Source organism: Anthonomus grandis, chromosome 22 (assembly GCF_022605725.1).
Source record: "Anthonomus grandis grandis chromosome 22, icAntGran1.3, whole genome shotgun sequence".
In the NCBI taxonomy this organism is placed as follows: domain Eukaryota; kingdom Metazoa; phylum Arthropoda; class Insecta; order Coleoptera; family Curculionidae; genus Anthonomus; species Anthonomus grandis.
In genome coordinates, this window is record NC_065567.1 from 7,055,617 (window position 1) to 7,078,324 (window position 22,708).

The 22,708-nt window shown below is 32.3% G+C and overlaps 1 protein-coding gene across 2 annotated transcripts in view; it reads left to right on the forward strand.

Moving 5' to 3' along the window:
• LOC126748219 (sodium/hydrogen exchanger 6) overlaps positions 1-22,708 on the forward strand; it is a 57,404-nt gene that overhangs the window by 16,855 nt on the left and 17,841 nt on the right. For both annotated transcript variants that reach the window (XM_050457302.1, XM_050457303.1), the window contains exons 3-6: positions 1,106-1,398; positions 5,814-6,103; positions 12,457-12,606; positions 22,591-22,691. In XM_050457302.1, coding sequence (XP_050313259.1) covers positions 1,106-1,398; positions 5,814-6,103; positions 12,457-12,606; positions 22,591-22,691 — 834 coding nt within the window. The remainder of the gene's footprint in view (positions 1-1,105; positions 1,399-5,813; positions 6,104-12,456; positions 12,607-22,590; positions 22,692-22,708) is intronic.

Genomic DNA, 22,708 nt, shown 5'->3' on the forward strand with positions numbered 1-22,708 from the left:
GCTTAATTTTTATTTGCCTCGCATATCAGCCAGACACCCAGTTTTACTTATCAAGACCTAGAACGGACATCAATAAATGTTCTGCACTGCATAGAGCGTGCGACACATATAATTCTGTTCAGGATCAATGTGACGTTTTTAACTGAAGTGTTGCAGCTATTAAACACGTTCACTTTCCTTAATCATAAATCTTGTATTTTATATAAATGTAATTTTAATTTTTCTTTTTTTTTTTAATAGAAGTGGAGATGTAAATCTGTGGTGTAATGTAAATAACTCAATAAATATTTGTAACAGTCAGAGTCTATGTTATATACGCAAATCTTTTAATAAATTCCGCAGCGTAGTGGAGTAGGTAAGGCCGAATTTGCTGCGATCAATAAGTCATACTTTTACCAACAATAGCGATATTGTAAAAAAATACCTAGCAGCTTTTTTCGAAATTTTATTTTAAAGCTTTGTTTTGTTTCGGCACTAATTTGTGCCATCTTCAGGACCACTGCCTTTTGAAAAAATATTTGGTATGTTCAAACCACTATTAATTAAACAGCCTGGGCAAAGTTAAACCCCTAATTCAATAAAGTAGTACTCATAATGTGGGAGTGGGTTTACGGTTTGCGTAACGAAACTAGCACTAATATTGTAGATGTTTTTCGTTAAGAGCATTAAACTTAACGGTTATATCTTTTTGACTCCTGAGAGAGGTGTTTCTAATAATTTTTAAAAAATCGAACATTAATTTCTATAGTAGAGAAAAAGAAACAAACCACCTTTATAATCTTAAATGGCAACCCCAAGCTGCCGTCGATGTAGTAGCTTTAGTTTATTAAATAAAACATTACTTAAAGAAATATCATTATTAATTTAGTAAATGTTAAAAAACATCTCATTGTCATCACAATATTAGTCCTGAATTTTACGCTTCTACCGTTTTTGTTTAAGGTCTGTAAGTTCAAGTAGTAAAAGAGTATTTTTAAGAAATTTCAGATAAGTATCACCAGTATGGGGTTGCCATTCTAGATTCTAAAGTTGAAACAAATTGGCTACATTATATTGTGAATTTTATATTAACTTAATTAATATTATTAATAATTTATTGTTTTAGGCCTTATAGTAGGAGCTATTATACGTTACTCTGGATCTACTTCACAAGTTCTAAACATGCAAGTTTTTGTTGATGAATCTAAATATAATTCAAGTATACCTCCGGATACTTTATCTCTTTATATGCCTAAACCCAATAGCAATAAAAACATGACTTTCCAATATATCTTCCGTAATGAAATTGACGATGAGAAAGAAAATGAAATTGACTTGAAGGCTACTTTTGATCCAGAAATATTTTTTAATATTATATTGCCTCCCATAATATTTCATGCTGGTTACTCGTTGAAAAGGGTAAGTACCAATTTCTTATAATTTATAATTTGCAATAAGTTAAATAGTACCATAAATAAAATTATTAAATGCACTCATCAATTAAAATATTTTAGTTTCCTTACTTTACTTACTTCCATTATTTTATAAATTATATCGTTATCAACATTGTTTAGTATGTTGTTTAGAATGCCCATTAACATCTAAACATAAAGCCGATTTAAAGAGTTTGTTGAGGAATTTGCGTAATTTGATAATAATAAACGTTGTTGTTGATTTTTGATAGGATGAATTCGAATTTCAATACAATGCTCCAGACATGTTCAATGGGGTTTAAGTCTGGGGCCATTCATGTATAAGTATATATTTTTTTCAGCAAAATAATATTTTACTATCTTCTTTTAAAAGCTCGTCTTCCATAAAGATCTCCATCAAGCTGAAATTAATGACGTTCTTCTCCCTATTTTAATTAAATCGACAATTGTGTATTTAAAATCAGATGAAAAATACGAAAAAAAAAACAATCCTTCGCTTAATAAATTAGTATCAAGGCGATATGTGTATTGTGGATGAATACTTAATCGGAACCCAGAATATGAATAATTTAAATACTTATTTCCAGTCACAAATTTCTAATTCAAGAAAAAACATAAGCAACATTTCTTTTTGTTTGTTACACAAATTAGAAAATTTTCCGACGTTTTGTTGTTAACTTTGATTTTCAAACATTTTAAATTATGGTATAAAATATATGAACAATCTCGGTCTCAAAATTTTTTTATATGTCCCTAAGGTTACATGTTTCGCTTCAAATAAAGCATCATCAGACCTACAATAAACAGAAAAACACACGTAATTACAATAAAACCTTACACTAAAACAAAATCAAAGTTTAAAATAAGTTAAAATTACCTTATAAACTAGTAATAACTCTCACGAGATGACCTGCTTAGTACTGACAAATAAAATTTAAAATCGGAGAATACCAACAAATTTTATATTAAGAAACAATAACATGGCACAGAGATTTAATAAAAAATATAAAAAGAAAAAACGTGACTAGTGTAGGATTTAAACCCACGCTCTAAAGTAAAGCTCGGTGAAATACTAGACTGTTAACCACTCAGCCAGCCTCGCTTATAAATCTGAGAGTCAAAGGTATGTACGCGTATCGTGAGCAGAAATAGAAGGTTAGATAAGATTATTAAAGATAAGTCCTGGGTCAAAGGTGAAAACATCATTAACGCATGTCAAAATTGGGCTCTTTTTGGCTTTGGTTATTTCCATTTTCAATCCAAATTTCTACCCTAGACAGCAGGGCAATCCGCACAATTAAGACATGCATCCGATATATATATATATATATGTATATATATATATATATATATATATATATATATATATATATATATATATATATATATATAGTTATATATATAGTATAGTATAGTATATACATATAGTATATAGTATATAGTACATATATAGTTATATATATATATATATATATATATATTACTTATATAAGTATATATAAGTAATTTTGTATTATGTTACAAAACTTGGAAACGGCAAAATTTTTTATGCGAAGCAATTTTTTTACGTCTGCATTTTCTGCAAGATGCCTTTCACAAATATTCTTGTTTTTTTAAGTTTCTTCTAAACGACCGATTAGTTCTGCATTTCCTAAATCAAACAGACATCGTCAAGAAAACAAGTAAAGACTATCATGAACCTAATCCTCTGTCTAACAAATATTGTTAAATCATGGATTATAAGTGGTAAATAGTTTTTTAGATTAAAAATACAAAACAAAAATGAGAACTAATATAATAAACTATTTTTGTGATATACCGGGTGGCCCAGAATAAAAATAACTTATTACATTAGCTTATTAACTTATAACAGTTATGTTGTTTAAAAAGAAACAAATGAAACTTAGTATCTAGTTATGCTAGATAAATGCTAATTTTATAACATATTAAATCGTCTACGGTCTATCGGTTGAACATCGGTTCATCGTGGGCAACCAAACTTCAGATTGCAAGGGAGACGAGAGATTCTTCTTTCCACAATTATTCGTTAGAGTCTCTGACTCTCCCGTGGTTGGCCGATCAAGAAGCCAGTAGATCTTAAGAAACGAAGAAAGCTATCCCAGTAACCTTCGATGGCTGGAAACTACTTTGGTTAAATACTGATTAATGGTTCTATTCGTGCGTTCTACCATTCCATCTGACTTCGGTTGTAATGCAGTAGTCCTCGTTTTCTTTTTTCTATGCGCCTGCCAGATATTCTGAAACAAGTTGGATTAAAATTTCGCCCTTGGTCCCAATGTAGACAGATCTATTATTTTACTTACGCGTCGTAGACAGTAGAGGCTCCTGGTTTTATAGAGAGAGTATGCCGTAACCCATTTGCTAAAGTATAAAGTATATGGTGTACTTATGCCATGCTTCTGTTTCGGAAAACGGGCCAGCACGTCAATAGCAATTTTTTCAGAGTGATTTCCCACGTTGTACTGGCGCATCAAGGCCTTTCGTTTTTTCTGCGGTCCATTACTTGCCACTGATACTTCCTTACGTGTGACTTGCTATTAACCAAGTAAAATTTTTCCCTCGCCTTTCGGATGGTCTTTGTTACTCCAAGGTATCCTCCACAACGCATAGGTCTCCTCTAGAATCCTCTAGAAAGGCACAGCGATTTGTCTTTTTTTCTCTTTACCGTCGTGGTCAACTATTTTTTCTACCGTCAAAAGAGTCTATTTTTCAAAATTAGGGTGTCCCATTGTGCACAAGTCATATGTCATACAGTCCCACGTTAAGACGTTGGAAAAATACTTGGCAACGTTTTTTCAAGTTGGCTTTTTTTTTGTAAGCCAATTTAGAAATTTTGTTTTTTAATCTTATCTTCCAACCGGGTAGAATTATCTCTTGCTTATCTAAAACTTAAAATAAGAAGAACGAGACAGGAAAGAAGAATGTGAGTAAGACTATGACAAGTTTAATGCAAAATATCAAGTGGTAAAATCAGTTTGCGCGGAAGCCACTCAGATAACGAAGAAAAGACAATCCTTTCCAAAACCTATGTACGGTTCATTACACAATACAAACATCGAGCATAACATGAAAGTTACAAGAACCGAAGAAATCAAAAGAATAACAGAAGACTTCTATCGAAAATCGTAAAAAAATGTAATGTGGGCTCAGAAGACGTCCCAGATATAATCAGTGGAGAGATTAAAACAGCGCTATCAAAAATGTCAAAAGTAAGAGCAGCAGGAGAACATGGGATCATATTGGAAATGTTGATGGAGGGGAGACTTTAAGGTGATTTACTTAAGGAGAAAAGTGCATTGGTAGTGTTTCTTTTCAAAAAGGGTGAAACTCAGTAATTACATACCAACTAGTTTGCTCATGTATCTCTCATGTAGTGTTTATAAAAATAGTAACAGAAACACTAACCAAAAAACTTGACAAGAGCCTAATATCAGCCCAACGAGCAAGCCGGTTTCAGGAAAGGATTTAACACTTTGAATCATCTGCAAGAATAATCATAGACAAGGTAAGTGAATACAACCTTTCTCTTTGGATAGTTTTTGTCGATTATGAAAAAGCGTTCGACGCCATCGAAACTTGGGCTGTTACTGGCGAGTAGACCACCGATACACAACTTTGATTAAAAAAATTTATAATAAAGCAACTTTTCGAGCTGCATTGAAGGATTGTTTACACTTGCGTTAGAAAATATGTTAAAGAAAATTTATTGCAACACCAAAGTGATACAGATAAATGGAAAATACTTAAGCCCCCTTCGCTTCGCGGATGAAAGCTTTCTAGTCACATTAAAATCTACACGTAACTAAACGTCACAAGCGTGATGACGAAGCTAAAACAATGTACTTAAATATAAATATCCAAACTATTGGGCATTAATAAAATAGCTGCTACTAACATACTAACTCCATTACTAGTCTATATTTGCTTACTCCCTAGGAATGTTTATATGACCAAGTTGAAGCTTGACATTGATGGTAGCATAAGTTTTCTCTATCCATCGCACACCCGAACAGGGAGATCGAGAACTCTTAGTATGAAGTGACTGGTTATTAATAATAGTAAAAAATTATCACAGAAGTTTATTTTTACATGTTCGTCTAAAATAAATTAATAGCAAAAAATAATACAACACCTTATAGCTCTAATATAATATAAGGCTTTTTTCGAAAGTTCATTTTAATTGCGGATATTAGAAAAATGGTCTTTTGGTTTCTATATAGCTCTTATATTTTAAACATAAACATAAAATATAGGAATGCTTTATTTCTAAGGTTGTTTTGAAGGATATTTATATTAAAGCCCTTTTATAATTTAAAATAATCACATAATTTGAAAATATTAAACGCTTATTAAACTAAAAACTAATTTCTGCTGTTTCAGAAGTATTTCTTTCGTAATCTGGGCGCAATACTAACCTTTGCCATAATAGGCACCACTGTTTCATCGTTCATCGTTGGTGGGCTAATGTACGGCTGTGTTCAACTAATGCCATTGAGATTGGCGAATAGTTTTACGTTTCTCGATACACTTTACTTTGGAGCACTAATTTCTTCCACTGACCCATTGACAATTCTAGCTATTTTTAACGACTTAAACGTAGATGTTAACCTATATGCATTAGTATTTGGTGAAAGTGTCCTTAATGATGCTGTTGCTATTGTACTTAGCGGGTAAGTATTTTTATTATTTAATATTTTATAACCTTAGTCCTTATTTTTTCGCTGGCTATTTTTTTTATGAGATATAAAATTTAATGAGACTATTTTTAAATTCATTAAAAAAAGTTTTCCAATATTTTGTGCTACAAAATAAGGCGTTTAAACCAGAAAACACTTAAAAGATACATATTGTTTACCGTTTATAATATTTTTGATATTTATTAGCAATTTCTGCTAATAAAATTTAGTAAAAATTATGTACTGTACTTGTACATAATTTTTATACTGTATACTGTATAATTAGGGGTGTTAAATTACGGTCATCTATTATTATTTTCCCCTCCTTATACTGAATTGGTTTCCTGGCTTTTTATCATTTCATCGTATTCCATACCGGAGTAATGTTAACAGCAGGTTACCAGCAAATGCACCAGCTAGTCCATGAGGCGCGGCGCTTCTGAAAACTGATAGATTACTTCATACCCAAAACAAAACCATTATTATAACTACCCATTAAATTCATATTCCTAGAAATCAAATAATTTACATACGTGGACTAATCACGCACCCAAACTGCGTATTGGGTTGTTGGTGTTCATAAAAAAACAATAAAGACCTCTCCTTAAATTGCTTTGAATTGAATTGTTAGTATGCACGCGAGTAAAGATGCTGTTGTAGTGATGTAACTCTAATAGCCCGTTCACACAACACCAATTAAGCTAATCTACCGAATCATTTTTTTTTACCGTATACTGCAGTGGCGCTACATTTAAGCGGGCATGTTCACACCGTACACCCGCAAGTCGCATATGGCAATTTCACTGCTTCGGTCGCAATTGACATTCGGTGTTGTCCTCGGAAATCGAATACCCGATCCGTAAAAAACCCTAATCGGTCGCTATAAGTGGCAATGTATGGCATTGTATATATGGCAATGTATTTGGATGCTAGTGTTCAGACAGTACAGTTGTCGCACCGATAGTGGTGGGTGATCTATTTAAAACTACGTTTTTCATTTTATCTATTTGATGGTTGGTTTTATTATACAAAGAAGTGCGTGCAATGGAGACGATCAACACAGAACTGCTAATAAGTTTGGTTGAAGAAAGACTGGCATTGTGGGATAAAACAAAACTCGGCATGGAGGAAAATATGCGTTATATTGAAAGAAAGATTCGAGGAAATGCAACAAAGGCAAATACAGGAGTTTAATCCGTTCTATCTGATTTAAAGTTATTGGGTGGTAATAGCTTCATCTTGCCAGGAAACCGACCCGGCTTAAGATATAAAATAGTTGAAAAATATGGTTCTTATTGAATTGGCAGAAGGACCAACTCGCTTTGTTTGTGTATTTGATGTTATTTAAAACGCTAATATTAGCCAAAGTATTCTTCATAATTTAAACCATCTCACTCTCTAAAAAAATTATTTAGTACGGTGCAAGCTTTTATAAGCCGAATCGCAGTTTCTTCGTGGACATGCAAAGGTCAGTGCAAAAACCCCCATTTATTTGCTAATAAACCGAAAATGCATTCGATATATCTTCGTGATCTCATCAAGCGGTAATTAAATATTCATTTTTGTCTATCTAATTAAGTTCCACCAAATAAATGTTCGTGTAATCCGAAGCTGATTTAAAAATTGAAGAATCGCAGTCTTTGCCGTAGGACCCGACACTGGCATAAATGAATCGATATTCCGAATCTACGACTACTAACAATACAACTGAAAAATAGGCTTTATAGTTAAAGAACATTAAGCCACTATTTGCCGGTTTCTTCACTCTTATGTGCTTACCATCCTTATCATGAGCAAATGGCATTCTTGAAAAAAGTTACAAATTTATCGGTTACCCACGAAAGTACTGATAATGCATATGTAAGAGCTAAGGATGATGCAGCAGATCGTGAAACACCTTCTCAGCCTGTAAGCAAGCCAAGCTTGTTACAACAACGAAAACGAAAGTTTCCAATAAGAAATGTATTGGATACCAAAATGGTACAATTCATACACCATCAAATAAATGTACCTAAAGAGCAGGAGAACCGCCATACTGCATTTTTCAAGGGTATTTTGCCTACTCTTTCGTTGCTTATGATAAAACACTTATTATATACTTCTTTCAGCAAATAATAAACCCAATTGATGCATCACCATCCAATACTTTAACACTGATGAACACAACAGTTATGCCCCTGCAGTCACCAGACTCTGTAGCATCGTTAGAATCAGTTTCAACTCAAGATTCTGATTATTCATACAATCCAACATTTTCTCAATTTTAACATTTTTCCGACTAATGATATGTATAGGTATGTCGTGTTAAGTTAGAATATACTTTAGTTATTATATTAATTTGTAACTTGTTTTTATATAATAAACTTATATTTGTAATAAAAATATTCCTGTTTATGGTAAAAGGATTTAGTAAATACTCACCATAAGCATATAGCTAGTTTCTCTTCAGGATTTATACTCTTTCTCATTCCAGTGTCTTGTCGTTTTAAATCACTCATCTCAGCAGCTCATTAAAAGTAGACAACGACATTCAAAAATAATTGAAAATTTTCATTTCATCTATTCTTAACTATCCCATTAAAGTCTGGTAAGCACCCAAACTATATATTTCACTCACAATTGGGTGAATCCAATATTTTCTGGTAACTGATCCACGCCTTCTTTTGACGATACCAATACAAAATTATAAACGTATTTACGTCCATCTTGCTAGAATACTACTAGTAGACGCAAAATAAATCGAGAACCCAGAATATGGTTTACTTGTATGTATTCGGTTTCCACCAATTCGTTAAAATTACCGAAACGGTGAATTAACCGCATCGTGTGAACGGGCTGTTGTGATTCGGTTTCCACCGTCATTCGGTTTCGGTTCGTTAAAACTACGAAAACTACGTGCGAACGGGCTGTAAAGCCCTCTAGTGAAAATACGCACGTTGTTTTGTGGGTTTGTAACCTTATTAACCTTTCGCAATTCAGGGCAAACGTATTGCCAAAATTAAAAGGAAGTGCGAGCAGCAAAACTGGCTTTGTAAAACATCTAACCGCTATTAAAAAAAGTATCGCCGCTTATAAAATAATTTTCGTGCCGTAAATGTCTAAAGACAGACATTAATAGACTTTATATAAAGCATCTGAGTACCTGATATAACAGGGCTGGGATTCTAAAATCACGATTCGACACGATTACTCGATATGACTGATTCTAAATAAAATTTTTAGTCGTGAGTGTCTTGCGGATTGCCTATTTTTTAACGATTTGTCGACGACACGCTTGGGTATATCGTATACACCAGACGATATAATAGCTTCTTCCTTTTTTAATAGGTGCATAATGTGATAGCATCTAAAAAAGGATGCATGAACGTATTTGTTTCATTTATTGTTTACCAATAGTCATACCAGGCATTTTTAGTTATTATATATATTATCTATGATACCAGGTTTTCATTAATATATCAAGAAGCTTTCTTAAACACAACAACTAATAGATTTAATTCGACCCTATTTTCTACAACCTTCTGTTAATAATAGAGGCAGAGGAAATAAAGTTACCATTGAATAGGCAGTTTTAGTACATATATCAAGATTTTATGCCACATATTGTTACCAAAGAAGCATTGGACAAGATTTTAAATTTGAAATTAGCGAAACTAATACAAGTCATTCGATCCATAAAATTACTGAAATTATTGACAATCACCTTGCTGACCGATTCATTAATTTTTTAAATATAAGAGATTAGAGAAATTAATAAATTAACATTTATAGAGAGATCCAATTTTCCTGGTGTTCTAGGTCCTATTGATTGCACATATGTTGCCATATTAAAACCAAAAGTGGATAAACACAACAAGTTTTTGTGATTTTCCATGAATTCAATTATAATTTTCCAATGGATAGTGGTGGTTTTAAACGACAATTTTTGTGTTTTAAAGAAATAATATAGACATATATTTAAATAAAAAAACGCGAAGGCGAAAAAAATTAACAAAATAAATGAAAATTATTAGTGTTTATCAATAGAAAAGACAATTGACGTCTCCATTGGTCAAATATTAGGGAAAATAACAAATATATACCAAGAAACCTAAATCAAATCGAATAAAACGAGTTTAGCCGACAATTGAAATTTAGAATCACCCTTCTCGTCACGACTGAGTCGCGATCGAATTCGAAGTCGTGATCATATCGAGATCGAGTCGTGATTTTAGAATCCCAGCCGAGGAATGATGAGATGGTAGCGCTACCAAGCCCGGCTTCAACGAAGACAAGGTAAGCCATTGTACATAAATTAATGTGCGTTCAATTTTTGATACCAGATTTATGCTCCTCTATGTGCAGTGAAAGCTAAGCTACTAAATAAGTTTCTGAAGATTTTGAGCAGGTGTCAAAAATCTTGTCCTAGCTAATAATTAACTATTCGTGCTTAGCAAGCAATAATATAATTTCTTTCATTACTGTTCATTGGTTTCATAAAATCATTTTGGTCTAATGCATTTCCTTACTAAATATACTTTATACATTTCCTTACTAAAACACTACTTCCTACTAAAATAACATAATCGCTCATTTAATTTCATATATTTTCATACCCTGGACTTAATACTTCTAAGAAATCTTTAATAAGGCTTTTTATAAAAAGATTTTTTAAGGGACGTGTATGTCTGGAATAGAAGGCTTCAAAATAATTCGTCCTATTTATTTGGTATTTTTTTTGTAAATCAATAAATAAAAATATTTTGAAAAATATCTATTTTTTTTCTTTTAATTATAACATTTAGATTACATGAAAAGTTAGCAGGGAAGTTAGTAGCATTTTGGCAGGTGTTCATCAGACTAGAAAGTTAATTAACACATTCACAAAATCCATAATAATAATTTTTCTGTAATTTAGACTACAGCAATCGTTTCTAAGTGCCTTATAATTTTTGAAAATTAAAACACTGCTAATTATTCAATATAGTTGCTATAAGAGTAATATGGTTTAAACGACAACCGCTTTAAAACCTTATTGTCAAATTTCTACGAATTGACGGATCTCTAATAATTACAATAAATAATTGTATGTACTTAAAAAATATAATACAGGGTGTTTCAGAACTATGGGATCAAACTTCTGGGGGTTGTTCAGTGCAACAGAAGAATCCATTTGAGTATAGGAACCCATGTCCGGAAATGCGTCACTAACGGCCCTAAGACGCGTTAAAATTTATAAAAAACATTAATTACCTAAATAGGATCTGCTGCATTTATTTTTACCTTTTGTATATGATACCATAACAACAATTGTTTAAAAATTATTAATGTCAATTCTCAATGTCATGTTTAAAAATTTTATAGCTTACAATTGATAATGGAAAACTTTACCAATCAAGAATTGGCGGATATCCATTTGGCATACGGAGCAACAAACTGCAATGCACGAGCAGCATCGCCCAAATTTTTTAAGATATATTTTGTGGACCGATGAAGCCTCTTTCATAAGAGACGATATTTTAATAGTAGGAATAGTCATGTTTGGGACGAAGAAAATCCTTATGCAATTTTTCCAAGAAAACATCAGAATCGTTGGTCTGTCAACGTATGGGCAGGCATTGTTGATGATTATTTAATTAGGCCATACCTTCTACCGGAACAGTTAACAGGACCTATTTAACTGCGTTTCTTGGAGGAAGTTCTCCCAGAACTCCTTGAAAATGTTCCACTAAACGTTAGACAGCAAATGTGGTTTCAGCATGATGGAGCGCCGACTCACTTTGCTGTACAAGTATGCGAGTATTTGGCTCAGCGATTTGGGCACCGTTGGATTGCCAGAGGTGGAGCAGTTTCTTGGCCTCCTAGGTCACCCGATTTAATGTCGCTCGATTTTTTCTTGTGGGAACATGTAAAGTCTTCAGTCTACGAAACTCCAGTAGAATCAGAGCTAGACTTAATTGGACGAAAAACAGCAGCATTTGAAATCATTCAAAACGAGTATCAAATTTTTAGTATAGTCCGCCGAAATCATGTGCGGCGTTTAAATCGGTGTATTGGGGTTTGAGGAAGACATTTTGAACAATTGTTGTGATGGTATCATATACAAAAGGTAAAAATAAATGCATCAGATCCTATTTAGGTAATATTTACTAATTTTTTTTAGGTAATATTATTTCTAAATTTAAACGCGTCTTAGGGCCGTAGTGGCGTAGTGACACATTTCCGGACATGGGTTCCTATACTCAAATGGATTCTACTGTTGCACTGAACAATCCCTAGAAGTTTGATCCCATAGTTCTGAAACACCCTGTATATAATAAAATTATAAAAAAATTGTATGTCTTTAAATACATTTTCTACTATTTTAGTTCTATTCAGCATTATAGTAAGAGGTACCAACTGGGAACCGGAGGATTTGAGATGAAAGCCTTTTTTCAAGCTGTAGGCGATTTTTGTGGAATATTTATGCTTTCATTACTTATAGGAGCGGCGATGGGGTGCATTACTGCTTTGATATCCTTTTAATTACTTTATTTATAGTTCTATTTCTGAAATATCTTATTTACATGTTTTAGTTTTTTTACAGTTTTCTGTAAAAATCTGTTTTAAGTGTATTAAATAACACTTAAAACACACATTTCTATTGAGACGGGTAAAAATTGAGGGTAGGCTGATTTTTTAAGTTATGGGCTGATATAGTTTACCGATTCAATAAGCGCTTGGCTTTCGAAATTTGGAACGCAACGCGCCAAAAGGAAATACTTTTTAGTCACAACAAATGAGTAGACTCGCCTTGAAAACAAAGCTACAACTAAATCTATAACTACTTTGTCACAAAACTGATTCCCTTTTATAGATCCACAGAGTAGTTCGAAGCATTTGGATAACTTTACTTTGCTTTGGCTGATGGGGAGTAATAAATTTAAACTACTAGTGATAGGCAATGCGAGTAAATTATTTTACTAGTAATTTCAATGTAAGAATTAACGTTTTCCAAACTGAAATCATTATTAAAATAATATCAAGATTTGCAGATTGTAAAATACAATTTTGATTTTGGGACGCAGATTGGGATTCTGCGTCCTTCCATCGAAGAAATATTGCTTAGAATTGCTTCGAAATAGTTTTTTTTTTGTTTTTGAGCATCAAGTTAATATGCATGAAAATTTTAGGTAGACGTATTTAAAAAATGCATTTAAAATAATAAAATATGGAATACCGAATGTTGTGTGAGGATGCGAACATTCTTGGGAGGAGGGGGGGAGAAGTCCCAGAGCCCTCCCTCACGAGCCGCCACTGGTGTTATGTATATGATATATATAGAGTGTTCCTTAAAGATGCTAATATTTAAGGGGGTGATTCCTGGACCCATTTTAAGAAAAAAAGTTCCTATGAACATATGTCCTAAACGAGTTAACTTTTGAGATACAGGGTGTTAAAGTTTTCAAAATAAATCAGTTTTGTAATAATAACTTAAACAATAATGTAAATATTTTTTTGAAATTTGGTACATGTATTCTGTGCATCAAGACGCATTTTTTGATGTGCAAAAAATTTTCTTTCTCTGCCAGTGGCGTCTCTACAGGTCTTCTATTAAATATTTTTAGTGGAAAAAATACTACGCCACTGCTGTTTCTTAAAATAAATATTATTTTTTCCTCAATCACTTTTTAGCAAATTTGATCTCTTGGTTTTTTTTCGTCCGACCAAAGAAAATAATAGTAAACTATAGAAAACCCATCCCGTGTAAATTTTTTGACCACCTAAAAGGATCCCCGCTTTTCGAGCGAGGATCCATCGGTGAAATTACGCGTTGAAATCTGGCCGATCGCTTGGCTGTGTTGCAAAATTTAATTTGGCGGCTGCGACTCGGCTGAGCAACACAATATTATTTTTGTTATTCGCTCTTGTGACGGACGTATCGATACAGGTTATCAACACCGGCAAAGCTCTCCGTCGATTTTTGACAAAACTTATTTACAAATAATTCTGTTATTTTTTTAAAATTTTGTCACTGGTTCTGTAATACATAATGTCGGGCAATGTATGCCAATATTATGACTGTATGCGAACTAGAAGAGAGAATCCTACGTTAAAGATGTTTAAATTTCCTTATAAAAATCCAAGTATTTGCGAACGTTGGATTTTAAATTGCGGTAAGTCCTAGAGTTCGATAAACATACTCAATCTTAACAGTGCCTTAGTAAGTAAGTACAGGGTGTTCCATTTAAGAGGAAAAACGGCATATTTTTTGACTTTCCCGGTATATTTAAAAAAATTGAAGATAGCCAATCGACGTATTTTAACTCGGAGAATTTGAAAATCGTAATAAGAAAACAATTCCATAAAAAACAAAAAAGACTGACGACATTGTTTTCTTATTACGATTTTCAAATTCTCCGAGTTAAAATACGTCGATTGGCTATCTTCAATTTTGTAAAGATACGGAAAAAGTAAAAAATATGCCGTTTTTCCTCTTAAATGGAACACCTTGTACCTAAAGTTCGTTTCATGGGTCTTTAACTGTGGGTCCTAGAAGAGCCAGGTATAAATACGTGTATTTTTACGCAAAGTTACAGCTGAATACCTGTGAAATGAACATCACCTTCAATCTATATCTATCTCAAGTTTTAATTGGGAACTATTCGGCAATGAAAATAACAGTTAACCAAAAACTATAATTTTCTGACTTTTAGGTAAATGAAAAATGTGTAAGGTGGTAACACTATGAGGTGATGTACAAAGTTAATTTTTGAATACTGACAATTAAATTTAAAGAATAAAAATATATAATACCGGTTTAAATAGTCAAATTCCAAAACAATAATTACTTTGAGATAAAACCTTAAAAATAGTACCATAACAAATAATAATAGTTATTTATTAGAGTAAAATAGGCGTTTTAAAATTACTGCCTTCGCTAAAGCTCGTGTAGTAAACTTCATTATTTTACTCCCTATTAATCATTTTACTGCCTCATCTGTAAAAGTCAATAAAGTGATCTTTTTGAGTGAAGGCGAAAAATATATTATTTTATTTTATTATACTGAATCTTCTGATCTTGACCAACTTTAAAGTATACAAACTCAAAAATTAGAAAGATAAATTGTAAAGCGAATCGTCAAATTTAGATCATCAGGTTGACAAAAAATATAAGTTACGCTTTTCTTTTTAAATAGGTAGATATTATATGATACCGATTTTGGGGAAGTTTGAGGATGGGATCGTTGATATAAATATTTTTGATAGAATTTCTCTTTTGCGCGCCATCCTGAAAAATAAACACTCGTGTGACAGACATCTTGCGGACAGCGCTTTTCGGACGGAAAAACGGCGTTATTTAAAAACAAATGCAATACCCTACGTATATTTCCCAACAGTCGTACATTTAAAAGTACTATCACCAGAAAGGACCTATTCGGGGAAAAAAACGGGCTTTACCTACAGACAGTCCGACAACCAACGAAAATGTAAAGAAAAAATTACATTTAAACGAAGGCGATCATAATACAAAAAAACTAGAGGAAATAATTAAATTTTAATGAAAATTAATGTTAAAAAAACAAATAAAAATTCTCGGAAGTAAATTAAAAAAAAATAAATTCCGTATGCGACTTTTACAGTTAAAACAAAAAATAATAAATCTTTAATTTCAAAAGTAATGCCGTTGTTAATATTTCTATCAGTAGTACCAAAAACATTTATTTTGATGCAATTAAATGGACAGTTTAGAAAAAAATGGAACAACAGGGAAAAAGAAGTGTCTGTGTCAATTTTTTATAAATCTCCTGCGGCATATATGTTTTTGAGGCGTAAAGGTTTTATTTTACCGTCCGTTTCAACAATACGAAGATGGATGAGCGAAAATTTATTTAAAACAGATATTGACAACGATTTAAAGTATCATTTAAAAAAAAAATGTGAGGGTATGACCAAAAATGAAAAAAAATGTGTGTTTGTCTTTGACGAGGTTAGCATTAAAAAACTAATTGAATACAACAAAAAACTCGATCTCATTCAAGGATTTGAAGATTTAGGTGTCTTAGGGCGTTCCTTAAAAAAAGCAACACATGCTCTCGTATTTTCGATTAAAGGCCTATATAAGAATTGGAAACTTCCGATATCCTATTATTTTTTAAACCATAACTTTAAGTTTTTCCATAAAAATAATATAGGTACTAGTAATGTTTCTTTGATTTTGTTATTTAAAATGTTTGTGAGAATTATTTTCTATTAAAACATATTAAAACATATTCCTTCACTTTGTTCCTAAATCACTTCAAATGTCAACTTTAAAGATTAAGGCCTTATCAATAATAATTCTGCGATGCGGTACAAAGACAAATCAATGCCAAAAATGAAGTCTTATAGATTTGGAATCGTTTTATTTTTCTAGGCACATGCATTTTTTTTTTAAATTTTAGCGGTTGAAATAATAATGGAGAAATTTTAATTTTAATGCGAACAAAACCAAAATGATGACTCAACAATTTTTCGCGATTTTTACAAATTTTTTCAATGAAATAATATGGTAGGTGTAATATTTTATGTAGTTTTACGTTTATGAGGCACATAATGCAGGCGACAAAACCTCACTATATATTAAGGCCCAAGCAATTTTATCTCAGTGTATCTAAATAAATAAGGCAAAAAACATAGTCACAAGTTTCTAATAATAAGTTAAATCAATATGTTAAGAATAAACTAAAAATTAATTAAAACATCCATTTTCCCAAAACTTAATTTTTGCGAATACCTCGTTCTGCATTTATACGGCGCGGCGCGAGAGAATTAGATAAAATTTAAAATGTTATCAGTAATGGCAACGTCGCTTCGATTCTTACACGGTTAGCGCATAAAATATTCTTATTTAAGGAAGCATTGATGTCTCCTTGTCGGTTCACAGCTTGCCGTTTACGTGGGTTATCTATTCGTTAGTATAATTATCTTTGGTCTGACGCATGGTTTTCGCTTAAAAAAAATAAAACAATTTTACATCCCTAACAATCTGATGCGGTGTGAAAATGTTTGTTCGTCGGTTGCAAGCAAATTAAGGGATCAGATTTATTACAAGAAGTATGAAAAGTTAAATAATTTAAGAAATACTCATGTTTTTAACGCGTTTAAAAAGTAAATGAGAGTGCATGTTTTTTATTGCTCGTTGCTATGGGCAACGAGCTGTGATTTTAAATGTCAAATTGTTAAAAACCATCACAGCCCGTCATTTATTTGATTTTTAACTATTTATTGAAGTTATTTCGTTTCCACGCTAATTTTTCTGAATTATCAGTAATGGCAAATTATACCAATGAAGAAATGGCAGCAATGCATTTCGTATATGGCCTCGCCGATTGTAACGCAACAGAAGCGACTTAGGGAAACTGGTTGTTTCAAGAAAGGTACTCCGGAAGGTAGACGTCGAACTGTTAGAACCCCTGAAATTGAGAACGCGGTGCTACAAGCAATCGAAGAACACCCTGAGACGAACACGAGAAAGATCGCTAGAACTCTAATCACTTTGGTGAGTTGGTGAATTGGTGAATATCTAATAGGCACATTTTTTCTACGAGGGCGCCTTGATGGTCGGTTATATTTACAATTTCTCGAAGAAGAACTACCTGGGCTTCTTGAGGATGTGCCACTTCTGTTAAGAAATCGAATATGGTACAGGCATATTCGATTCGATAGTGCCCGTGTTCATTTTGGTTTAATTGTCCCAAACCATTTAAATATTGTTTATCCGAATCGATGGATCGGTCACGGAGGACCACAACAATGGCCAGCAAGATCACCCGATCTCAATAGCTTAGATTTCTTTTTATGGGGGCACCTTAAAATTCTAGTTTATAAAACTCTAAAACGTAAATACTCTAGAAGATTTCAGAGACCGAATAGTTACCTCGTGTGAAATTATACGAAATAGGCCGGAAATATTTGAACGCGTGCGTAATTCCATGCGTAGATGAGTGGAAGCATGCCTACTTAGTGAAGGTGGCCATTTTCAACAATTTTTATAATCAGTGTAATTAACATAAAATACATTTGAGCCGTGCATTTAAGCTTAGTTTCATAAAATTAAATAAAACTAATTTTTTGCACTAAAACCCTGCTGTTTTCAAAGTAAAATTAGGTAGGTATTTCTGAACTAATTGCCAATTGATATTAATCATACTCGATAGCTCAAAAAAGAAACAAAAACATTTATGGTATTTAACAACAACAACTTACTTTTTAAGACAACAGCTATTGCCACTTTCGATGTTTATGTATAAAAACGTCATTTATTCATGCATAACTAGATAAAGAAAAATTTGACATTTAAAATCACAGCTCGTTGCCCATAGCAACGTTACGGCACTTTTTTACTCCCATTTACTTTTTAAACGCGTTAAAAACATGAGTATTTCTTAAATTATCTAAATTTTTTATCTAAAACCAAGAGATTTGACCAAATTGCTAAAAAGTGAATTTAAAAATAAATAACGGAATTTTATGCAGAATCCAAAAATATAATAACATATAGGGTGTTCAATTTAAAATAAGAAAGTTGGTATTCGCCCTGCCTACATGGCACACCCTGTATAAAAAAAAATTATTATATCGAATTTATTCCAAGATACAGACTCGCACTGTATATAACGCAGTGTATACAAATATAAAAAATTAAAAATGGATCAAACGTTTACTTCAACGAAAAGAAGTTAAGATCTCAACGTAGGAGTACTCGTACTCCTGTGTTGTCAGTCAACGGAAAAGTTTTAAATGTTGTACATGATTGTTTAAAATAGGACCACCCTAGTTTTGCTGTATATGAACTTGTATAGGAATGTTCCCGGATTACTGGAATAGGAAAATCTATCATTTATAGGCTATTGCCGGAAAAAAGCAGAACAAGTAGAACCTCTAAAGCATAGTACAGGAAGACTAGCTAGAGTCCTTGATAAAGACCCGAAACGTGCAGTTAGAAGAAAAAATGTACCCTTCTTACTTCAAAAAAGAAATATCAACTTTGGACAAAATTTTAGTGGAGCTTGGCCGAGACGGATAGTATTGTTTTGATGAGTAAAAAACTCTTATGGGTCACTCTAAAAGATACGAATTTTGCATGGGAAAAGCATAATAATCATAAATCAGTTCTACTGGAAAGCGATGAAATTGTTTGCTTGAGAAGAAAATTCCTAAGAACCATCAAGCAGCACCGCAGAAACCAAAGGACATTTTTTATCTTGATGAAACCTGACTTAACGAAGGATATATTGTTAAAAAAATATGGTAAGATAAAAACATGGATGAAGATGGATAAAACGAGGATTCTTTTGGAGAAATGTTAAAATTTCTTTCAGCTGATTCAGTTGTGAGTGCGCCGAGAAATGAGGGTCTTCCATTACATCCTGGAGAAAAAAAAATATGGGTTGGCAAATGACAAGAATATTGAGTTTGAGCCCAGCACGATATAAATAGAGCGAAAAAACTAAAATTACTGCTGTGCTGCGTTTACCGCCATATCATTGTGAATTAAATCCTATGAATTAATTTGGGCGCAAGTGAAAGGATTTGTTACAAGAAGGAATACCACTTTCAAAAGAAAATACCTTAAAATACTATATGACCAAGCCATTAAGAAAGTGACTGATTAGAAAAAGAAAATGTGGGATCTGGACAGCTTGATCGATTAGGCGGTTGACCCGTTATTTATTATTTCACGGGGTGGTGACAGCTCTTCATTTGATGACGATTGATTATAATTATTAATAATTTAATTATGTTATTAATTTTTAATGTATTATTTAATATTTCTAATATTCCTTCTTAAAATTAAATATGTTATTTTATTAGTGTTTGTTTAAATCAGATGACGAAAAATACAATTAAAGCCTAGATTATTTCTTTTAAGATAAGCTGCAACGTTGCAAAAATAAGTGATCGCTGTTGATTATAATTCTATGATCTTATTTTTTTCAGTAAATGAAAACTAGACATTAGGTACATTACATAGTCATTAAGAAATCAGCCTACCCGCAAATGTTCGCGTTTAAATGAATATATTGACGTATTTATATTACGAACATATTATTTTTAGTTTTGTAGATTTATTTAGAAATAAAACTCCCCTTTAAAGGCCTAGCTTATACTAGCTAAAACCTTTCTAATCCTTTTATATTTTTCTTTATGATATCAAATATCTATATTATTACTTAACAATCACAATTAAAAACTAACAGTTAAAATTTATTAGTTAAAAGGGCTAAAACAAAGGTCAATTAAAATCGTAAATATACAGAATTAAAATATTTAAATGTTTCCCTTAAATTATAAAAAGTAAAAGTTAAAATTAAGACGAAGAAATATTGAAATTTACACAGGAACAAGGTCATTCGGTGTAAATCATGAAACGGAACAACTTTATGATATCATCGTTTTTCATGTTTATCATTTCTAAAACTATCCTTTTTTTATAGTTATTTTGCATATCCATATTTCTTAACGTCCTCAAAATTAAATTGGTTCAATTCTGAGTCTGCATGTTCTGCCAAAGCCGTTTTGTTGTTTAACCCTTATTTTGTGTTCCGTTATGCTAGTTTTTAAATAACAACCTGTTTGGCCATATAGACCAAGACAAACAGAGCACGGAATTTTGTAAACAATACCTTGTAATTGTTTGGGTGTAGACGCTTTTTGTCTACGGTATGTGTTATTGTATTTTGATATTTAAACGCGATTTTGAAAAACTATTTCATAGTGCCAGCTAATCTTTCAGACAAATTTTTGAAATATGGAATTTTTTAAGCTTTTTTTGATGATGTAAAAATTAAGTTGTTATGGGTGGCTGGTTCTTGTTTTAAAATTCTATGGATCAGCTTTGCTAGGTAGCTATTTTTTAAGAAGTAGGATTTTGATATTATTTATATCTTTATTGTGAACGCTTGGCTGTGACAATTTTAAAGTTCTGTGGTTCAAACTATTATCTTATTTTATGTTGAAAGGACTGCATTGACTTGTAGTAAGTAATCCCTCAGAAAACGTTAGTTTGTGATACTACTCAGTTTTTATAATATTACGTTTTGTTCTTGAAATTGAAATTGTCAAAACAGTGGGCTGTCAAGGCAGTTGTGCATATAGGTCTCCTGATGGACTCGTCATGCCTCACCAGGGGTTACCAGAGCCCAATGGCCTTAGAAAACCGATAAGGCTCTCTGGTCTGAAGAACTGTCACTAGCCGAATTTCGCGTCTTTTTAGGCGTAGTAGTTTTTTGGTGAGACAGGCAGAACCTATGTGCGCTTTGGCCTGTCTCATACCAGGGGACACAATCCATCTTCGGTGGGTCCACTTGTCCAGCAGACCCTTCAGTGACGCGACTGCTACGCATTTCGCGATACGAATTATGGGTTCTGGCACCATCGGCACATTCACGGATCCCAGTCTGGCAAGAGAGCCTGCTTCCTGCATGGCCAGGTTCCCAGACGAGCTGGACTCTGCAGCCAACCTGCACCAGTTTTTCCACCTTTTTGTTCTTATGACTGAAATATCTAGAATTGAGATTTTCTTGTTCTTTTTAACTTTAAAGGTAAACTGTAATTTATAATGGAAAGCATTATATGAGTTTAAAACCGTCTGAACCTCATCTATTAGGAGACAAGTAATAATATCGCCCACGTATCTTTTAAAGAAAGGAACTTCGAATTTAAGACGTGACAAACACTCTGTTTGTAATTCTGACATGATACAAGTCTGCACAGATCGGTGATAAATGGTTTGCCATGCTTAAACCACAAATCTGTTTATAGAATTCACCATAAAAATTCAATATTATCAAAATTAAAAATTATTGCCAAATATGAAATTTAGAAGTTGCAAAAAATCGTCTCTTGAGAGATTACAATTGGTGGCTGATTGTTTGACAATTTTTTCTCAATAATTTTTATGGTGAGGTCAGTTGGAATATTTGTAAATAGAGAAATCACATCCAAGAAAATTAGTACATAATTTTCAGGAATAATAAAATTCTTGAGATCAGAGGCAATCACAAGATTTGCGTGTAAGATTGGTCTTTATCAAATGCATATTGTAACAATTCATAAAGCTTTTTTGAAAAGTTATATGTATTACAGAGATCCAAAAAAAATAAGAATAGGTCTAAGTGGGTTATTTTCTTTTTGTCTATTTTAGGTAATAAGTATATCTGGAATATATCATTTATGCATTTAAACCTTTTAACCTTACGTGGTGTAAGAGAGGGAGAAGTGTTATCAATAAGTTTATTAAGCTTGTTTTGGGTGTTATTATTGGAACTTTATTAAGAGGTATATACGTATTCATATCGGCTAAAAGTGAATTAGCTTTTTTAAAAATCAAACGTTGGCATAAAGAAAAATTTAAAAGGCTTGGAGTTTTATTTGGCTTTATATTTAACTAAAACTAAAAACAATGAACTGGTTGCTAAAAAAACGTATTAAATCATATATAGTATAATTAAGTTTTCCTTAATAGAAAAAAACATGACAAAATATACTAGAGTACGAGATTTTCCACTTCTAGAATCTGCATTATTTGTGCTAATGTCCTACAGTACATTCTTGATTGCTGAAGCTACAGATCTCACAGGTATCTTATTTATTATT